The sequence below is a fragment of the Stegodyphus dumicola genome, chromosome 10 (genome assembly GCF_044657685.1).
Source record: "Stegodyphus dumicola isolate Sdum_Otavi_A_Nest chromosome 10, ASM4465768v1".
In the NCBI taxonomy this organism is placed as follows: domain Eukaryota; kingdom Metazoa; phylum Arthropoda; class Arachnida; order Araneae; family Eresidae; genus Stegodyphus; species Stegodyphus dumicola.
The window spans coordinates 40560032-40582817 of record NC_140777.1 but is presented as its reverse complement, the minus strand read 5'-3'; the positions used below and the strand labels follow the sequence as shown (position 1 = coordinate 40582817).

General features: G+C 33.3%; 1 protein-coding gene across 1 annotated transcript in view; it reads right to left on the bottom strand.

Annotated features, from left to right (window-relative positions):
• Window positions 1-22786, bottom strand: part of LOC118189229 (uncharacterized) — a 691965-nt gene that overhangs the window by 172661 nt on the left and 496518 nt on the right. The window contains exon 2 of the mRNA XM_085824877.1: window positions 4998-5203. Within this exon, the coding sequence (XP_085681003.1) occupies window positions 4998-5203 (206 nt within the window). The remainder of the gene's footprint in view (window positions 1-4997; window positions 5204-22786) is intronic.

Sequence of the window (22786 nt, the reverse complement as noted above, 5' to 3'; positions counted from 1 at the left end):
TTCTCATCTTATTTCATTTACTAAGTGGTTAATTTAAGACTACGCAACTGATTTACAGCGGAGTTCGCTTAAATCTTCTCATCGACGTAATAATTTAAATGGCGGCAGTTATAACGTAAAGTCGAAAAATTATAATCTTACCTGATTCAGCGAAACCTATAGTAACGTGGCCTCGAGAGGCTCTCAAACTAAATTTGAATTCTGGTATGGAAACGGAAAAAACGAAGTGACAGTAGAAGCTGAAATTATAATTAACTGGTGATACAAAATAATAGTAACGTTAAAAAATGTTTAATTATTTTACATCCATTTCAAAAATCATTTCCATCAGAAAATACGCTTAAAGAATAGACTGCAAAGTTATCCTGTTCAGAAATCCAAACCAAAAAAATTTGAAACTTTGAATCCCTCCTAAAATTCTACGTAGAATGCAGTTACCCGAAAAATGCATAATATAATTTTCCATGATTTTCATTCCATGCAACAGATGCAGATCCAAGTTGGCATACCAAGAAGCTTTGTAATACATTTTAGCGATATGAATTACTCTTGAATAAGTATTTCTAGATATTGCTTGTAAATTTTGTGAAAGACTAATGACAATAAAAAGAGCATACGTAGAAAATACAAGTACCCAAACAAAGAAAAGTATTTCATGTGAATAAAAATCTATTGCTTGTTTTGATTTAAAAAATAGCACCAATGAATTAAAAAGGAAAATTTGAGTGCGCAAAATATAATACATGAGAATGTTTTAGACATAAATGGGATTATCAGATTCATGTAACAGCGTTGATAATATTGCCATAGGTTAGGTTAGGTTAGGCTATTGGAATATGGAAAATTCCACAAAGTCTATCTTTCTAAGGATAGAGAGAGAGATGCCTTCATAAAGGACTTTCCAAGAAAAATTGGCTCACAATGACATTACACCTAGTCACGAAATCACGAAAACCAATCATGAAACCAACTCATTACTTGGGATCGAACCCGTCAAATTCCCAGTATTCAGCGTTCGTAATTGTTGGGCTACTTCCACGACTAATACTACCATAATTTAATTAGTTTATAAATGAAACATCTATTTAAACAATCAAAATCGTAAAAAAAACAACCTTATATTTAGCGTAGGTATAATGAAACACTCAATCGATTTCGAGGGCAGCTAAAGGTCCCTCCTCATCAGGAGAAAGAAATACATAGAGAGAAGAAAATAGGAATCACAGAAACACGTGGTGCTTATCAGCACTGCACGTGGTTATAACTAGATTTTTAATCAGAGTTGCACTGGCCGCCTACTTTTACTGAGCCAGGCTGTCTGATCAAGTATAAAGAAATATTAGCGAAGTTAAAATAGGGAGCGAGGGGCAAATGCACATTACGCTCAAAATCTGAACTTCAAATAATGGAAAGCAACCACTGAACGGATTTTTATACCCTCTGGTAGTACCAAGTGCGAGGAGGTAACGCCATCTATCGGCAAAAATAATTGAATTAAGACAGTAGAATTTTAAAGGCATTAGGAAGGACTGGATTGGACTTCAAATCATTAACTAAACTTTCTAAATCTTTGTGAATGTGAAAAGCCTCAAGAAAATCCAATTCGCCTATGGAAGAAGCCTTTTGGATGATTTTTGCAGACCCAAAATCAAAATTATGGTTAAAAGTCCAGCTATGATACGCTATTGAAGACTTGTTAATTTTTCCTTTTTTGACATAAGATTCATGTTCCTTGATACGAAACTTCAACGCTCTTTTTGTTTGGCCAATATATCTTAAACCACACTGACATGATATACTATAAATTCCCCAAGAATTCAAGACAGAAACGCAATCTTTTAGAATCGAAGGGTGAATTTTATTAATAGGGGAGAAACCGACTTGAAAATTGAATTTCTGGAGAATCCGTGCAATTTTATAGCTAACAGAAGGATAAAATGGAAGCACGACAAGGTCATTGATATTATTTCTAACAGTGGAATGTCTTCTTTGATGGGAATATGAAAATTTTTTGACGGCTTTATCAATAATCACGGGAGAAAATCCACGGTCAATCGCAACTGCTCTCAAATAATTAAGTTCATTGGTAAGCAAAGATTCAGAGGAACAAACTTTTAGCGCGCGGAAAACATAATAGTAAAAAGAAGCCATTTTTTGCTTAACAGGGTGGCATGACTTGGCATGGGGTGGTAAACAAACTGCAAAGGGTTTACGGTACACAGTGGTGCTAAAATCGGTTTCATTGCGGATTATAAGAATATCGAGGAAGGGGAGGGAATTGTTGGATTCAATTTCAAGAGTGAATTGGATGGCTGGATCAATTGAATTCATAATAGATAGAATCTCGGATAAATCCTCTTTATAACCGTCAAAAAGTGCGAAAGTGTCGTCAACATACCGAATCCAAAGACGAAAAGATAATTTATCAAATAATTTCATCTCAAAATAGTGCATATAAATGTCAGCAAGTACCGGACTGAGAGGATTACCCATAGCCAATCCTTCAACTTGACGAAAATATGCATTTTGGAAAACAAAGTGGGTTTGACTAGAAACTTTAGTAAGCGAAACCAACTCATTAATTTCAGTATGTGTGAAGTGAAATTCCCGAAGCCTAGTTTCAAGACAATTTAGTGCTCCTTCGACCGGAACATTGGTAAACAATGATTTGACATCAAATGAAACCATAATGGAACGAAGTGGGGAAATATTTTTAAGTTTATCAATGACTTCAACAGAATTTTTTACAGTGTGAATATTGTTATCAAGTAGAGGAGAAAATCTGGAAACTAAATATTTGGCCAAAGGATATGAAGCAGTACCTATGTTGGAAACAATTGGTCGAAAAGGAATACCAGTTTTGTGGACTTTTGGAAGAGCATAAAGTCTAGCGCAATTAGTAATAGGCGGAATAAGTGATTTCTTCAACTGAATTGGCAGAATGTGGGAAGATTTAATAGCACTTTTTACTTTCATGAGGTCCGAAGTTGAAGGATCTTTAGGGATCGAGCAGTATGGGCCTTCATTTATCAATTTAGAGACTCCAGTAATATATGTGTGTTTGTCCATAACAACGATCTGTCCGCCCTTATCAGCTTTAGAGATAATGATATTAGTATCAGAATTAATTCCACGTAAGATCTCATTTTCCTTTTTGCTAAGGTTAGAACCCAAAGATTTATTGTTAAAATTAACGTTATGAGTAATTAGGTGGCGGATTGTATCCTTCTGCGTTTCCGAAATTTTGGAGAATTTAAAGGCTTTCTCTATAGGGAAAAGAATATATATTATGAATTCAATTGATCCAGCCATCCAATTCACTCTTGAAATTGAATCCAACAATTCCCTCCCCTTCCTCGATATTCTTATAATCCGCAATGAAACCGATTTTAGCACCACTGTGTACCGTAAACCCTTTGCAGTTTGTTTACCACCCCATGCCAAGTCATGCCACCCTGTTAAGCAAAAAATGGCTTCTTTTTACTATTATGTTTTCCGCGCGCTAAAAGTTTGTTCCTCTGAATCTTTGCTTACCAATGAACTTAATTATTTGAGAGCAGTTGCGATTGACCGTGGATTTTCTCCCGTGATTATTGATAAAGCCGTCAAAAAATTTTCATATTCCCATCAAAGAAGACATTCCACTGTTAGAAATAATATCAATGACCTTGTCGTGCTTCCATTTTATCCTTCTGTTAGCTATAAAATTGCACGGATTCTCCAGAAATTCAATTTTCAAGTCGGTTTCTCCCCTATTAATAAAATTCACCCTTCGATTCTAAAAGATTGCGTTTCTGTCTTGAATTCTTGGGGAATTTATAGTATATCATGTCAGTGTGGTTTAAGATATATTGGCCAAACAAAAAGAGCGTTGAAGTTTCGTATCAAGGAACATGAATCTTATGTCAAAAAAGGAAAAATTAACAAGTCTTCAATAGCGTATCATAGCTGGACTTTTAACCATAATTTTGATTTTGGGTCTGAAAAAATCATCCAAAAGGCTTCTTCCATAGGCGAATTGGATTTTCTTGAGGCTTTTCACATTCACAAAGATTTAGAAAGTTTAGTTAATGATTTGAAGTCCAATCCAGTCCTTCCTAATGCCTTTAAAATTCTACTGTCTTAATTCAATTATTTTTGCCGATAGATGGCGTTACCTCCTCGCACTTGGTACTACCAGAGGGTATAAAAATCCGTTCAGTGGTTGCTTTTCATTATTTGAAGTTCAGATTTTGAGCGTAATGTGCATTTGCCCCTCGCTCCCTATTTTAACTTCGCTAATATTTCTTTATACTTGATCAGACAGCCTGGCTCAGTAAAAGTAGGCGGCCAGTGCAACTCTGATTAAAAATCTAGTTATAACCACGTGCAGTGCTGATAAGCACCACGTGTTTCTGTGATTCCTATTTTCTTCTTTCTATGTATTTCTTTCTCCTGATGAGGAGGGACCTTTAGCTGCCCTCGAAATCGATTGAGTGTTTCATTATACCTACGCTAAATATGAGGTTGTTTTTTTACGATTTTGATTGTCACATTAGCGTGTTTCTCTTCTAGTCTATCTATTTAAACGTTAAATAATATAATGATTATTTATCTGAGTTTTAATTATTTGTGTTATTATTGCTGCACAGCTGGTATTTTTCAATACATTTTAGAGAAATCTTTAGTGTAAAACTTAAATTACGAATTCGTTAATGTAAAACGTAGGCTGTAAAACTTCGAAATTCATCTTGAGAACGCCCCCCAGAACATGGATCACCCTACGATAATATTACTATCTTAACTGCAAACTGTTCCAAGTACGTTAAATCTTCTTTAAGACCACTTAATTTCTTTTAAAATATTTATAACTCCTTAAAATCTTCCTTTTATTGAGTATTTACGGATTTAAAGGCCATTACAAACAAGAAGACGTTTTGAAACTATTTAAGGGTTAAGTATTCCATAAACTGAAATATAAATCCAGAGTTAAATAGCTGTTAACAGCTGATACTCACATCTACATAGACGCCTTGCAAGTCGTATTTCTGTCCGGGCGGTCGATCACTTGGCAAAAATCTATAGAACTCGACGTTGTTTTTATACCACTTCACAGAATACAATTCGTCTTTTTCGAGATCATAGGTGCAGTTTAGCCAAGCGGGTTCGCCCCTGATGACAGCCGTCGGGACATCCAACCTGGCGAGTCTCAACGCTGAAGTAACTACAAAGGGGGAAATAATATACATAATTAGAGGCCTGAAAGTTTTTACATAATTAGGAAATGCATGGTTTTTAACTGAAAAATATTTTTAGTTTCATCATTCTTGTACCATAAAAATGAAATTCATCTCCTTTTAAGTCACTGACATCTAGAAAACGCCGTATTATACATAAAATTCACAAGAAATCTACAGCAAAGAACTATTATTTCAAAATCAAAAAACGGTTCAATACAAAATAAAAATATGTTTAGATACTTTGACAACGAATATCGGAGCATAAATATGGTTTTAGCAGTACATTATTTAAATTCACTACTGTTCAAGGTAGGAAAATATTCCGTGAATGACTTCATAAACATTTTAGTTCATTTTTACATACATCAAGAAAAACATTTTATGCTATTTCTCGAAGTAATGTCCTCTCTCCGCAATGCACTTTTAATAATAAGGTGGTTCTTAATCTGTTTTACTCCATTCTTCCCTTTCACCATCTCTAGAAGATCATTTCTCTCTCCCCTTTCCCAAACTCAAAAAAATACGTACACATTTATTTAATTTATATTCCTCTCCTCTGGTTAAGTACGCTGTGATAACTACTGTTCTTAAGAACTGCGGATAATGTCGCCTTCCGTATCGTGTGTAAAACCGTATCGCATGGCTTTGAGTGGCTGAAATATCCGAACATTCTTCTTCTAGGTTTCTTTCAAGTACGAAATAGAAAAAAAAGTCTGTTAGAGCAAGATCGACTGAGTACGAGGGATCATGGTGCGCTACAAGTCGTCAGCAGGCCATAAGTTGTTTTACGATGACAGCCGAAGATGGCCGAGTATTATCATGGATAAGGAATTAAGAGCATATTCTAGAAGTACATGACACATCATTTACAACAGGTTTCACCAAATATCTAGGACCTACTAGCATTCATTAATTCTCTTTCTGGTTAAGTCCTTTACTTTTTCAATGTTTTCGTTACTACAAAATATTGAAATCCTACTATTTAAAATAGCATTTTAAGTGGAACCTCGCCATCCCGAAATCATTTAAACCATTTAGAAACTCACTTTAAAGACACGGGACGGGCTTCATCTTCATAAATTTGCTTTAAAATGTAATGACTTCCTTTCACAGATTAACTAAGCTTGAACCAGAAATTTAAATTCCTCCAGTGCTGCATTTTACAGCCACTCGTGTACCTTTACACACTAGAATGTTAATGAAAGATGTTCATAATGCCAGTTTCTACTCCGCATTCAGACACATTCAAACATGTTGTGGAGTATGTTTCCCGCGCTTCGTCATTCCGTCATTTTCGCACGTACGTACCAAATGACATCATAAACTGAAATTTATTGTCAAACTTTACGTAAAAGTACAAAGTTGCAGTCTATTTAGGACCTTTCTAAGTTATTTTGGACGGTTTGGTGGTTAGTGAAGTATTTAACTACATATGCCACCGAGCCCAAGTTCAAAGCTCACACAAGGCATTCACGTTTCAGACTATAGTGTTTTGCCAAATGAAGTTAAATTGAAAGGAATTATCGCGTCTCCCCCATGTGCGCTCTTATGGTGTACATGGTTAGAACATTCACCTAGCAACTGAAAAATACGTCATGCGAATTACAGTAAGTGTGCAACTGATTTTTTCCCCGAGTCCTGGTCCCAAATACCTAAGGGTTTCAACATATTAAAAATCTGTCGAGACAAAATCTGTCTTAATAGATTGATTATAGAGGAAGACAGCCACGAGGTTTTCGTTTATTTGATTTCTGTGAACAGTGGGACAATGAAGTTTAAGCAGATAATCCTTGTATGTTTTGCCTAAATTAAAAAATTCAAGTCTGATAATTCTAATTTGAATGCAACGATGCTAAAAATTCCATCTTAAGATTTTCATATTTAATATTTCGGAAGAAAGTATTGAATACAAATATTTAGTTTTGTATCTTTTACTGTATAAGTACTTGTTATTGATTATAAGAATTTAAAATCACTTAAATGTTGAAGATATAAACACACACATACGCCCCCACCACATATATGCATATATAACTTTTTCATTATGAAATGTTTAGAGAGTAATCTATATAGAAACTAGCTTCAAAACATGCAAAGAGCTTTTGAATATATGATCAGCGAACAAATGAGCTTTAATTTAAATAGGCGAGAAAAATGTTTAGTGTTTAGAATGATAACACAGGAATCTCTTTCGTTTCTCAGGTGAACATAGAAATCTTTTGTTTAAGCGACAAATCTGCTGATGCTATATTCTTTTTTTTTAATCAACAACAGATTCAGGCTGGTATTTAAACAAATCGATAATATTCAGCTTTAGATTAAAATTTGCATAAAAAATGTTAGTGTTTGTTTAATAGAAGTCATGATGTTCCCGTTTTTCAAAAGAACCTTTCTGAGTAGAAATATGCTTAAAATGTAAAAATATAATAAAATCTGACAAGTATCCTTGGATCGTGAGAATACACTTTTTTGATATATCATCAAGATTGAATCTCAGGTAGTGAGGTTAACCACGGGGTTTGGACAGCAAATACAGCAATTTTATTTGAAATGAAAATAAATGGCAAAACCTCATATATAAATATCCCCGTACTGGCTTTTACACTGCCTCAAATATAGGTGAGCAACTAAGGCGAAAGTGATACCAAAATTCTCTATGGCAACATCTAAAATTCCAAGGCATAAGCTGTCTGATGTCGACTTCGCCGTTTGGGTTACCTCATATGTAACACTGTGAAATAACTGAAACCATGCCATTAGATTCCGCGTCTGGGTTTGGTTTAAAACTGTATAATTAAATTCTAAACATTCCGCCTATTTAGATGAGTAGATTCCTATGTTAAGCCATCTGCAGAGATAACAGTCAATTATCAGGACACATACTCGACTTACTGCGTGTGGGCTATCCCTATCTGTCTGACACAATTCAATGGCATTTGTGCTGCGGGAATGATATTTAACAGATGCAAAGCGTATAGCTGTTACTATACTACAAGGGTTGCTCTTCCATGACGCCACTGACTCATAATCTGCTAAAAAGCAAATATTCGTGTCTTCGTTTCTTCTACGTTTATGCGTCAAGTGACGTCATTGACTCGAATTTTGGAGAGAGTCTAGCCATGTTTGCCTCTACTCTTGGCTGCTTCTGCTGATGATTTGCATTTATTGGAGGTAGCAATTAAATTACCACAGAACTGGGAAAAAAGAAGCTGAGGGTAGGCAGGGCACAGGTCAGCTCCAATTTCAGTGGGTGAACAAGTTCTGTATGTACACAGGTCAGGTCTATTTCAATTAATTAACATACTGCGTAGCAGGATTCATGTGCAGTATGTCCACTTTTAAATTCTAATATGCTCTCGCTATGATTAGTCTCTTTTACCAGAAGCCAGTCTACCTTTAGAAATAAAATTCATATTGAACCATAAGACGCAATTTTGCGATATCTGCAGCCTAAATCGGCAAGCCCTAAATGAAACGAAGTACGTTCGAAGCATATAATTCCGATTATAATTACGTATTTTCGGGGGGGGGAATATTAAATTTTTATCTAAAATGGGGAAAGAGCTTTAAGGATAAGCTGAAACTTAAACATATGAGATCATAATTGTTAAAGAAAGAATTTAATTTTGCTGAAACATTCCAGAATCGAAGGAGATAACGATATTGGTGCATACTGAAAGCTCTTTAACCCAAATTGAGCCAAGGATCTAAAAGAGAAGGGATTAGATAAGAGGGTCTTGTCCCTCCTTTCCCCTGTACAACCCTCCCTTTCCTTCCTCCTCAAAACGCAAGCGGGAAATATTACCCCGGCATTATGTAAGAAATCACCCGAAATGACGTCACAGAGCACCCTGTTTTATATTTTATCAGAGGATAACCATTTCTGTATTGGTGGGGTGTACAAAAATTGAGAAATCATAAAAGAAGATACTATATATCTAAAATCACCGAACACGGTGGAATAAATACTAATGGACTGTTTTTTTTTGTTCGTGATTGTTCCGAGGTAATATAATTGCACTAGAAATGGAGATACTTCAAAATAAATACTATATGTTATACACTATACGCGGAGAGACTTTAGAATGAGCCAAAGATACAGGAATATTTTGAAAATCTTAACAATGATTTAAAAAAGAACTAATGAATAATAATAATAAAATTTTAAAAATCTCAAAAGTTTCGGATTTTAACGGTCGCCCAAAAGGGATTGTTAAGGTTTTTTACGCTCTCGCAGAACTCGCAGCCTGCCAGTCTCCTGTTTTACTCACTCCTGTTAACCCACTTTCTTTTTGTCTTTTTAGCTTATTATTAAGGATTGTTTATATCAGACTGATTCAAAAGTAAGAAACGAATATTCTTAATTAAGAACTGCGTCTACTGCTTTCAAACAGCTTAGTTTGTTAATGCACAACAGACAGATTCAATTTGAAAGATAAATGTCTTATATTTTGCAGAATAGCAACAGACTGTAATGAAAAGTGAAATGAATTATTTATAACGATTCGACGCAAAATCCCATTTCGAGACTAATAATCCCTTTTGAGCTAAAAATTATAATGCCTTTATTATCGAATAATGCATTTTGTAGTTAAATTTATTATGATTAAGTAATTAATATATTATGTCGACATAATGTAAAAAATCTGATGTGTACACCACATGACTTCCTTGTATTGGAATATTAAATTATACGCATTTTTTCTTGCATTTTATTTAAACTTATTGGATTGAATTAAATCTACTTCGCCGACAGCGCATAAACCACAATAGAATAAATGCATTCTTTAAAATTCACTCTAGTATTTGTTTACCATAGCGACACTCTTGCGCTAGATTCACTTAACAGTATTAATAATTATATAACAGTTAACGTATATATTTTGTTCATATTATAACTCATAATGCACAAAATTTATATCATTTAAAGAATAGAATTATCTAATCGTTGACACATGTCCTATTCAAATACTATAATAAAGCTAGAATGATGTATAAAAGTAATTAAGCAAACAAAACAAAAAAAGAAACAGTTTTTCACAGACGATTGAGTATTTCTCATTTAATTAATTCAGTTCTCACTTCGCGAGAAGACAAAAATACATAAAAACTCAAAATATCTATATTAAAAATTACGAAGTAAATCTTAAACACTTATTTCCTCGAAAAAATTCCAGAAAGAATTAAGCATGATTTAATTGGCAATAATAAATAAATGCGTTATCTTTGTTGTTGCGAAGCTAAGTTTCTCTAGATTGGCAACAAATCCACTAGTCTACTGTTTCAAATGTAAACATCAATGGCCGTCATTAAAAAGAGGCTTAGCGGCAATATAACAACTTTAAAATTGTTGATAATTCTAAAAATATTGCACACAGATTTACTAAAGGCATAAAATCCTTAACCGGAAGATAAAAACAACATAATTCAATCATTTTAAAGCAAAAAATGTACAATTTACAAACATATAAGAGTAAAGAAACTGAGATCACTGAGTCGGGTAACAGAGTGGATATATATATATATATATATATAAATATATTTATATACGTTTGGTGAGGCCGATTGAAACCAAAATACGAGGTGCACATCTACATGTTATAGCAGTCCTATATACAAAATTTCAACGTTCTGAATCTACTCGTTTTTGAGCTATGCGAGATACGTACGTACGCACGTACGTACGTACATACGTTCGTACAGACGCCACGAAAAATTCTCTTCAGAATTAATTTTAAAGCAGTTTTATAATTTTTTTGAAGGAAAAGAGTATTTTATTCTGTCCTTACGAACAGATATCACGCAAAAACATCGTTAAATTGCATTCGGTAGCGGTCAAAATGGATATTTTCGTTGAAATATGCTGCCTGAAACTTTTCGCGATTACAATACTTCCTTTTTACTTCGTACAAGGAAGTAAAAAGAATGTTCATGAAATTCTAACGCGTGATTTATTATTATTCAAAATAAGCAATACTATACAATAATAAGTTTTAAGAGGGTTAACATTTTTACAAAGGAACATGTTTGAGGGGTTGAACCGAAAATTTGTTTAACATAAAAGTAATCTCTAAAATCATTACATATTTGATAAAAACAAATAAGTGTTATACGAAGAGTACATCAAGTAGTTAAGAAAATGTAAAATAATACATTTAAAAATGGATCATTCTGTATGAATTATTATGATAAAGGTTTATTTTAATTTTAATATGAAAGCCCTTAAAATTTAATAAAAATTCTTAAGGCTTAATAAAAATAGTTTAAATAGAGTAAGTGAAAAACAAATTCCATCAGTTTAATTACTTCAAGAAATCTGGAAATCTGAACTCGAGCCGCAGACGATAATAATGCGGAATAAAATTAACCTAAGAAAAACCGCGAAGGAAAAATTCAAAGTTTAGGTTAATAATATATAAAAGCGGATAATATCATGTAGTAGACGAAAGATCGAAAACAGTGCTGAAACAATTCAACATAGCCAAGCAAATTTTAGAATATCAAATTGAGAAGCTCTTGTGAAAGACGCATTTCAAAAGAGGATATTCTACAATCTGCACTAACTTTATGAAGAGAAATAACACATTTCTATCTCAATGACTTTTGAACTTAATTATCTGATTTTATTTTCTAAAGAGCTGATAAATGTCAAGCAAAATGAAAGCCTGGAAGATTAATTATTAAGTTCACAATGATATCACAACCAAGGGAGGGGTTTCGAGTATGGGACTTCTACCAATCTTATGACGTTGAATCTTTGAAGCTGTTGAATGCTACTGTTTACATTTTACATGGTATTCGTTTTGCAGCATTTAGCATGTATTTGTTTATATTCCTTTTAAATTCTTTCAATCAGACAATAAAATCTTCACAATTACATAAAAACAATCAAATTTCACATTGGAAAGTTTCACAAAAATCCATGATGTTTGAATAATTTTGTAAAACAAATTGGTCAGCACAACATTTTCAAAAATTTTACTTAAACAAGTTCGAAGACGCTGAAGAGATTATGTGGCATGACAGAAAATGCTACCGGAAGCCTATTTATCTATTGTACAAATCACTCCCTTGGTTGCAATATCGATGTGCACTTACGCAGCCGGGAATTAATACAAACAACGATCTTACTATGGGGTATCACATCTGATTAAGCTTCATTTTTTTTTCCGAAATGCAAGCTTTTCCAAAATGCGAGCTTCTCTACTGGAGGGTTCCTAGCCGAAACATACTATCTCGGCTAACTACGCCGGACATTTTACAATCGAGATGATAATGATTCGCTTGAGCTTGTTCCTCTGCTAGCTTTTCCCCAAAGAATTTATTTTTTCAAAGTTAGGTTACCCGAAGACCAAATTTCCGAGAAATGTTTCTTTCGATGCGCTGTCGAGGGTAACTTGTTAGATTGGATACTGGTTTCAGACTAATTACTTATTGCTTTCGACTACGTGTATTTACTTTTTGTGTGTATTTACCTTTTGTGTGTATTTACTTATTATTACTTATTCTTACGTGTATTATTAGCTTATCGACTACGTGTATTCCGAATGAAAGTTGCGCAGAATTGTAAACATTTTATAATTGTCGATAAATTAGCATTCTATTCCTTCTGTATATGTATTTCTTATTTTTTTTATCTGATTTTGTAACTTTATTTTATTTTGTGTTATGTTGTTGTATTTACAAGTTTTTTTTTCACTTACTCTGTAAGCTTTGAGTAATACTTTGTGGTGTCCTTGAATAAGTAAAGGAGTTTAAATATCCTAGAATAAAAAAATATATGCAAAAGATTGATATTCACTTTATACCTTGATCCAAACTGAAAACATAAATTATAATTAAAATAATTCTCCTGATTCAATTTCTGATTAATTAATCAATTAATAATGGTAAAATACGAGAGGTCTCTCTTCCTAAGATAAGGGATGGTTTTGCGGAGGGACTTTCTAGAGAAACCGATTCCCATTTACGTTACACTTTGGAAAACCACGAATTGTTTTGCACTCAGGTGAATTTTCTCAGAAACAGGCACTCGCGTAACTCTTGTAGAGTCATTAGGTCTTTCTAAAGCCAAAAAGAAAGAAAGAAAAAAAAAAAAAAAAAAAAAAAAAAAAAAAAAAAAAAAACTGAAGAAAATCTTCAATGCCCCTGCCAGAATTCGAACTCGGACATTCCAAATACGCGTCGACTGTGCTTCCGACTACACCACGAAGGCACGCGGATAGCAGGGTGAATATAGCTCTAAAGAATGAAATTAAATAGGATTTTCTTTTCTTCAAGCAGAATCCTGTCTGGTTCTTAAATTATGGTTTGCAGTTTAGAGACAGATATATTTTCTTGAAAAGGTATATATTACTTCTTAAATTTCTTGCTGACTAACAATTTTAGCGATGATTTTTTTTTGTGACGATATCTATATAAATATAAAATGTAGGAAAAATATAGACTCCGGCAGATTATGTCAGGGCGTCTGGACTCAGATGGAAAGTTCTTACGTAGTCATTTCATTTGAGAAATAGAGTTCTCCATCAAATCTACATGCCTTGGAGATGTAACGTCACGAACACAAGGAACGTTTTGAACAACTCATTTGATATAAATCATGGCCGTAGACATGGTTAAGGGAGAAAACATTCTAGTCTCAGAAGACACTAGAAAATATCAGAATATTTCCTACCAGGTAGTGGTGGTGTATTTAATTATGGCAAAGCACACTAGGGCTATCTGCCTAAGGGGAGGGATGCCTTCGTGGAGGACTTTCTAAGGAAAACTGGCTCGTATACACGTCACACATGGGGAAAACCACGAAACGAAATGCAACCAGCCCGTTCGTGGGATTCGAACCTCGGACCGAACTACCAGTGTTCAGTGACTTTACCGCTCGGCCGCTGGTGGGCTATTTCCTACCAGACATACACTTCTTTGTTACCAGCACTTAAGGCATAATTAGCAAGGCACAACTTATCATGAAAGCTATGTAATTATATCATAGTACAAAATAGCGAAAGTTATAACATCGATAATTTCAGTTACAGCTTCATATTTATGCCAAAAAAATAATAGGTATAAATAGTTTGACAATCACAGCCTATCGATGTTACAACTTTCATTAACATAGTATTGTATCTGGCATAGTCTAATTCCGACCTAAACTATATTTATTTTACTTCGAATTAAATTTGACACATGTTTCAATAATTTTATATCCTTATATCATTAAAATAAACTTATTTTACTTTACAGTAAATCCGATATAAGCACGTTTTAACAATTTTCATAGAATTTTCGTTGCATTTATACGCCTGATTAAAAGCACTGGGAAATTTTTTTGATTTTTTTCAAAAATATTTGCTAAAACAAAAATTCGCATTAAATATGATTAAGTGCAGAATAAAATTCGAGACTGTTTCATAGGATGAGTACCAAAGTTTATAATAATTCTCAAACAAATGTTCTAACCTGTAGAATGCTCAAATAAATCGATCATATCACCCCCGCGTTTCTCATCAGGAAGCACATGCAACTCTGGCGAGATAGAATCGTCTGCGCCACCTGGGTGACTCATACACCATAAACTGATGCTCGTTCCACGTAACAACATCACCAGCGAAGAGGAGACTAACCCCCTTTCAGAGACCCCACTTCGTTGTCCTCCGCGACCTTTTCCGCAGCACGGCCCACCGAGTGGGAAAGAATTAAGTGAGCGAAAGATAAGTATGTCAGGCTTCATTTCGGAATTCTGAAATCTTAATACGTTTCCTGTAGAATAGCTGATGCTACGGAATATTAAAAGAGGACCCTAGATCTTTGATTGCAATCTAAGCATTTGCATAATGTATAAGAGCCTATAAAATGGACCTTGGATTTTTAGAAGAATACTTTTTTTTTTTAGTTGAAGCCTAGAAAACAGAAAGATCACACACTCTCTCATTAATTATCTCATTAATTGCTCTTTTAAAAACACAGCGAAATAATTTTCTAGTAAATAGAACAGAAAACATACCAGTTTGCATTAACATTAAGATTAAGCTATTGTCATTATAAAGTTGGATTTTACGCAATTTCAGCCTTTTCAAGTGTTTTTATTTTCATTTCGCTCATATACGATCGAGACAAAAAAAAAAAAAAAAAAAAAAAAAAAAAACACAGCTGTTAACAATTCACAAGAAATACTTTCATTAATATATTTTTGGAGATACAATAACACTTTTCTTATTTATGCAAAAAGGAGGAGCATTAAAAATAGCATATATTTCCTAAAATAATTTGCAATAAATTTGATCAATGTTTATTCAATAAGACGCTTCTGAAGCAGCTATTATGAACTTCGGTTACAGAAATGCTCTCTGATTCTCGGAAAAGTATATAAATAAATAATATAATCTGTGAAGGAATTAAATTTTAACATCGCATCAGAGGGTTTGTTAAGTTTCTTATTCTCTCGCTGAGCTTGCAATTAACCAATCTACTCTTGAACTTACCGTTGCTGTCACAATTTCACTTGTGTTTTTGAACCTTATCATTTAATATCGATTTCTCCGCAATTAACTGTTTATACAATTTAACATAAAATTCACAAGATTTTTCAAAGTAGCATAATTTTCGTTTTCCGATAAAGTGTTGCCATATATTTTTCAACTTTTTTTTTTTTTTTTTTTTTTTTACCAGCACAGCATTTTAGAGCAAAGGGAGGTTAGCCCAGAAGGGCAATTAGTCTCGAAACGGCATTTTGCGTAGAATCACTTTTCAAATTGTTGCCATCAAACATTATCACCCTGTATCATATTTAAAGAAATTAAATAATGAAGAATCTGCATGAATATATGTATTTTTCTCGCAATGTGAAAAAACAACGCTACCTAGAGCCATCAAATTTTGAATAACACAGTCCTCCACTAGAATATGGGTAACCTGGAAGCCCGAATTTGGAACTCGTTTTATAATCTATTTCATATTTTGTAAAACTTTAACAAATATTTTGTTGAAAAACTCAACGATTTTAAAGCGAGCAGTGGCAGCACTGCATGGAATAAAACACTTTTATCTTCAGGGCGTGAGACTGTGTATCGGAAAATCTAGAGATATGCTGTTTTTAAATATTTTTAGCGCAAAAGTGTATTAACCCAAATGCTCTACAAACGTATATGTTTGTATAAATGAAAAAAACGCCCCTTTGAGCGTAATATAAGTTTTAGACATGTCTATTTGGGCGTAATAGTCATGTCTAAAAGCTTTCAGTTTTTTTTTTGTCTTTTTCATTTATTATTGAATTTCACTTTCTTCACACTTATGCATAATATCAGTTATGAGCGAGATGTTTCCATTGCACATTCTTCTGACCCATTCGGTCTTTCGCGATGTGACGGTCGTAATACATGCGAGTTTTTTGCTTTATTATTTGCCAAGTGGTCTAGTAATGCCCCATCGACTTCTTGGATCAATTCGCGCAAATTCATTAAATAGATTTCTTTTTATTCTCTGTTTTGCCTCTGGTTCTTATTTTTATAGCAGGAGTGTATTTTGAATCAAATTCATTTCCTAGGCATTTGACAACAGGATTACACTTTTAATGAGAAACGGTATAAATTGCCAAAAATTCAAATTAAAATGTTTGATAAGCAATTATCAATTCATCTTACTTTTTAGGGTCAGTTTAAGAAGATGCATGAGGATAAGGAACTTGAAGATGCCGACAAGTTTCACTATTTATCTCAATCAATGCTGCCCGGGATTTGGGCTACTGAACTGACAGATAGGTACCCTTTAACGACTGCAAATTACCCGAAAGCTATTTCTAACTTTGAGGAGAGTTTGACTAAAAGGAGATTTTAATTGACATACACGTGAGGGAATCCTTAAAATTAATTATTCAAAAAAATATTCAAAATGTATAGAGAAAGGATAGGGTGGCCCGTAGTGTTTGACAACATTGAATCATACCTTAGATCTCCAGAACCTTTAGACTTAACCCTAGGATACTAAATGCTTCCTGGTTATACCCCGCGGTTTAGCCCTGCCTATTAGCTGAGATGCATGGGGTATGGTAGAGAAGAGTCCTTTTCAGTAACAAGCCTCTGTCAAATTTAAAATGAATGAAGACAGCTGGGAAGCAGCATATCTTTCGTGTCCAGAAAAATTTCAAAAGGAGTTAGAGGACATCTTAATTAGTTCTTTATTTCAAGCACGTGTGGCTTGCAAAACACTTGCACCTATGCATTTGAAGCTATGGAAAGCGCTAGCGTACTCGCAGGTTAAATTTTTTGAGTGTAATTTTGTGCTGTATTAATTTAAGGCCAAGCTCTGGAAGAGATCCTTAAGCTACAAATTAAATTGAAGGGTTTTTCAGTTTTTCACACACAGAATACTGTTAATTTAATTTATCACAAGTTATTTAAAGTCAAGATTTCATTATTATTGGGCACAGGAATTAGTTTTTACTTTTTACTGTAATATAATATGCGTCAGTAGCATTACACAAGTAACATATGAAAAGCATTAATTAAGAAATGACGCAATCCCATTAATAAGCTTTGTGGTTCCGAACTCAGGGTAGATCACAGTTGATTTTTTTTCACGTTTCTTGATCCAAAACAAGTAATAGTCTCTACAGTGTTGCTCAAGTGAGAATGTGGAGGACGATAATACATTATCATTTAAGTTTGGTTGACTCATTTCATGGTTATTTTCAAGTTGTCTTTTACGTGGGGAAGAATGTAAAGAGCTATTGAATGGCGCCACACGTACGGTCATAATGTAAGTGGTTAGCACTCTTGCTATAAAGATGCAGATTTGTGGTTCGAAGCCTGGAGAGAACACAATTAATTTTTCATGCTTCCTAACGTCGTAAAACTAATTCGCTTTACAAAATAATTATTTCGGAAATGTGAAAAGAAAAGTTTTTAAGGCCTGCTTACGGGGCAGCCTGGACAATGTGCTTATGATCAGACGGTTCAATGACCTACCGTATCCCTCATAATTCGCGATGAATACATAATCGATAAGTACCAGAAAACTTTAAAAACCTATAGGGACTACCAAAACTTTATCATAAATAGCATATATTTAAATATTTAACTTACAGAAAAAAGCTCTACAGCGTATTAGTAGAAATTTACTCGTAGTACTTAACAGTTAACTGACAAAGTAATTAGCAAGAAGCTTATACAGCGATTACGTATACAAGAGCATGGCACACGAAAAATAAAGAAGCGTTAGTTGGGATTCTTAACCTCCTGACTATTGACCGGATCTGTTCTGAAGCAATTACACTGTAATGGCACGCTGTAAGAAAGAAGAAAAGTCCCTTACATTCTCCTCTACTTACAGGACAACTGGGGAGGCGAGGAGTGAATCGCCAAATTTAAGTTGTAACGAATTATCGTCTACCACATTTTAGTTCAGTCACCACTTGTATAGCGATTGGTATTTATCGGTGGAGTAAATATGAAAAATGAAAAACGCACTCTTCGGGGTTCAAACTCCAGACTTCCCGACTGGTAGCCGAACTCTCGATTACTGATCAGTTTCCAGTTACATGACAAAGGTACACGATGAGAAAGGTGAAAAATTCTTTACAAACTCACAGCTCTAAAAACGGTAAATGTGCTCATACTTGGGATAATTGCTTTTCCGTAAAGTTCATTTTTAACGCTATTCGATTGTGATATCTCGATCTCCACAAATAACTAAGGTATTTAAAATATTCATCAAATTTTTGGTATAGTCTATAAAGCTGCAGATTTAAATAAATATTTAAATTCATTTACTGCTATTCTTTTATTCCTTGCGTTTAAAGCTAATATGTCTAAGTTGGTGTCTACTTGCCAAGAATTATTTGTTAATATTAACAAAATATTGGAAATTTATGCTAACCAATTAGCCTATAGAGCTAACTATGATACTGAACTGTAGGATTACGTCTCAATTAGTATTCTAGTCTCCGCAAATCGTATACGAACATTAAGCTTTCATAAAGTACTAGTTTTTTATACAGGTTATAGGTTCTAATAAATATTTTAGTCTGCCTGGTTTTTACTATTTATTTCTTCATTTTGAATTATTTATGTTTCGTCTGGAGTGTTGAATCCCTAACGACAATGTTTAATCGGTAGTGAAGGAGATATGCAAGATACAATTTGAGGACAGAGCTTTTAATGTACATAGAAACAATATATTTATGTAACTAATTTTTATGAATTAAGAACAATGATAATATAATGAAACATTTGTAAATTGCATGAAAATCCTTTCTGACAAACATCACACAATGAACTCGAGTTAAAACTATTATAAGCTGGGCTTCTTAACCCCGATTCCTGTCTTGCTTTACGAGAAAAACAACAATCAGCTACTTTAACAAATGAGATAAAAAGCGAGAAAATAACAGCAAATATACAAATAAAAAAGAATGAAGATTTTTAAACTAATCATGAGAGAGAGTGCGTGTGAAATTTCATAGGCGAGCGATGAGACTCCTAAAAATGAACAAACAAAATACTACTTAAAAATATGAAGTTTGGAAGAACAGTAATTACCCTGTAATTTCCCTGTTTCCAAGTACTAAAAGACCTGCATTTTTTTCCTTTCTGTTAAATTTTCTACTGCGGGCATTTTCGAAACACACACAGAAGATATTACTAAAACAGAGGGAAAAAAATGGAGATGAAACAGCGGTGGTAGTGGTTTCATTTTCGCATACTTCTGATGAATGATGCTAGCACAGTTTTCTGTAATCACAAGAACTTGTTTTTCATATGTAAAGACGACTCGCGGAAATAAGTCATTAAATACTCAGGTTGTTTTTAACTATAAGGTAAAAAGTTGCTTAACAAGTTGCAAGAAGATATAAAATGCCGGGTTTAAGAATTCTTAAAAAATTGCAAAAAAGGAGAATACAAATTAGAACTTATTCAAAGATAGATCTTCAAACAGTTACATAAATATAATCGAAAACGTTTTATATTACATCAAACTTTTCTTCTTGGTTGTTTAAAATGTGTTATATATTATAAAGAGAAAGAAAATTACGAAACCGTTGAAGAAGTTTTACATGGACCGCAGTAAACGTCTGTTAACTTTAATGCTAAACCATTGACCGTTACATTGATTTTTACAAAGTGAAATGGAGAGTGGTTTAAACTGCGGATTTAGAAGGTTTTGAAAAATGTTATCAACATAATTATTTTAACTAGCGCTGATGCATTAAAAAGCTTCAATTTGAACCTTTTAATTTTCATCACACACGAAATAATTTAATATTTAAAATACACGGTGTGTTTATAGGGCTAAATTCCTACAAAATCGAAAGTTGAATAATTCTTACATCCTAGGTTTCAAAACATAATCTTTGTGAATATACAAACCAAAGCAGTGAACAGATAAAGTTAGACTCTTTCCAACATGGCGTCACTTATTGACAGAAGTGGAAGAAACAAAACCCAAAAAGCGTAAGGAAAATTTATTTATGAGAAGACTAGGATTCAGTGACATCACTTCTTAGCATGTTAAAAACAGTTATTTGATTCCTTCGCTGAGATGATTATTTGGATCTCTGCCGATTGTAGCAGACGTAACCAGAGACTATGTGCTCACTATTAAAATATTGGGAAGAAGTTCTTTTTAGGCAGACTAGGATTCGGTAACATCATTTCTTGACTTGTTCACGGAGTTGCTTGATTCCTTCATAGAGATGATCATTTGGATCTCTGATGATGAGACCAGATGTAACCAGCGACTATATTCTCATTACCTATGAGACACCAGAGACTTGATGATCTGAGTCATATCAGTTCTCTGGTTACGGTCTTCTAAATCTGTTCATTACTATTAAAATAATGACTTTTGTGGTAAGCTTTCACTTTAAGGAAGAGAAAGTAATCTGCCGGTGCCAAATCTAGTGAATAAGCAAGGGAGGTGTTGAGAATTGTGACACGTTTCTTTGCTAGAAACTGCTAGGCAAGAATGGAATTGTGCGACAACGTATTGTCTTCCAACAGCTTACCAGTTATTTGATTAACGCCTAAAAAGCTGGATTCTCTTTAGTGGTCTGTCCATTGTATCTTTTTAATATATTCAGGATATGTATCCTCTGTATCCTAGGAATATATTTCTTGTGAATTTATCTTTTTCCAGTTAGAAAGGTCGCTAACATGGAATTTACCCTAGATTTCTAAAACCGAGATTTTTGTTAGCATGCCGAAACATCTCAAATTTGAGAAAATAATCGGCGTTATGTCTCAGAATTATAAAAAAAAAATACTAAGGTTCATCCCAAGTCACAATTGTTTGGGGAAAAATCAAGATATTTGGATTAATTCACCACAATCATCCGTAAATATGTCTATAATCAGCAGTATAAAAGTAAACATCGAATAAAGCTTTTTGCAGACACCGCCTAATTCATAACAAATATTCTAGAGGAACATCTTTTGGAAAGAATGAAACATGGAACGAAGTTTTACAAATAGGAAAATGGCTGTTTCTGGAGTTAAAAAAAATAATCCTTTAGCGCGGAAAGCGTTTAAAAATTTAAATTTAAAAATTTATGTTATACATGTTCATGATAACTGAACAATCTAATCATACAAAACCATCCTACAAAACAGTAAATAAACAAATAAATTAAACAGTGAAATTTATTTACCTTTTAATTTATATCATACATAAAAAATCCCGATGTCCCAATGGATTAATAATGAAATACATTTAAAAAGAATATCTTTGAAACTTTACGGAATAGTTTTATAAATTGTATAAAATATGAAAATATAATACTTAATTTGAGACAAAATTCATTTCAATTCTAGTAGATATAAAGAAAACAAAAATAAAAATTTTCGATTTTAATAAACTCATGATCTTTTGCGAATAAAGGCAAGTGAAAAAATTTCATCTAAAATGTCGGTGCTTCTTTCAGCTTTCAAAACTCAAGCCTAGACATTAATTATAATATCCTTTTCTCAGTGCCTTTCCAGATTACGCGAAAGAAAAAGTAATCGAATTATAAACTCCGCACATTCCGTTTATTAAAATTTAAACTCGTGAAATTCGGAGAAAAGTTTTAAGTTTAAATTTAATAAGACTAGCATGGATGATAAAAAAAGTGAAAGGAAAAAACTCATCTCTGATGGAATAGCGTTTAATAATCTCGAAACAGAAGTATGAATACATAATTAATATTTGAATATAAATTGCCTCGTGGTTCTTAATTATCCGACTTATAATATCGGAACAATAAAAAAAGGAGAGAATTTTCAGAAATTAGATTTTTACAGCAAATGCTAAGCAAGAAAACAGACTAAAATATTCTTTCCGAAAAATGATGATATAAAACATATGCCAAAAATGCAAATTTTGATGAGTAAAAGTTTTTCTATTAATACGATTAAATTTGGGAATAATTGCTTAAAAAAGTGAGGGCTTTTTTCTTGAACAAGGGAGCTAATAAATAGGTACATGGTAAAAATTAGTATTTTTTATGACTGGAAGTATTTTATAAGCCAACGTAATTGAAAGACAATGAAAGTTTTAAAAATGATACGGAAGAGAATAAGGGAGAAAAAGTGGAC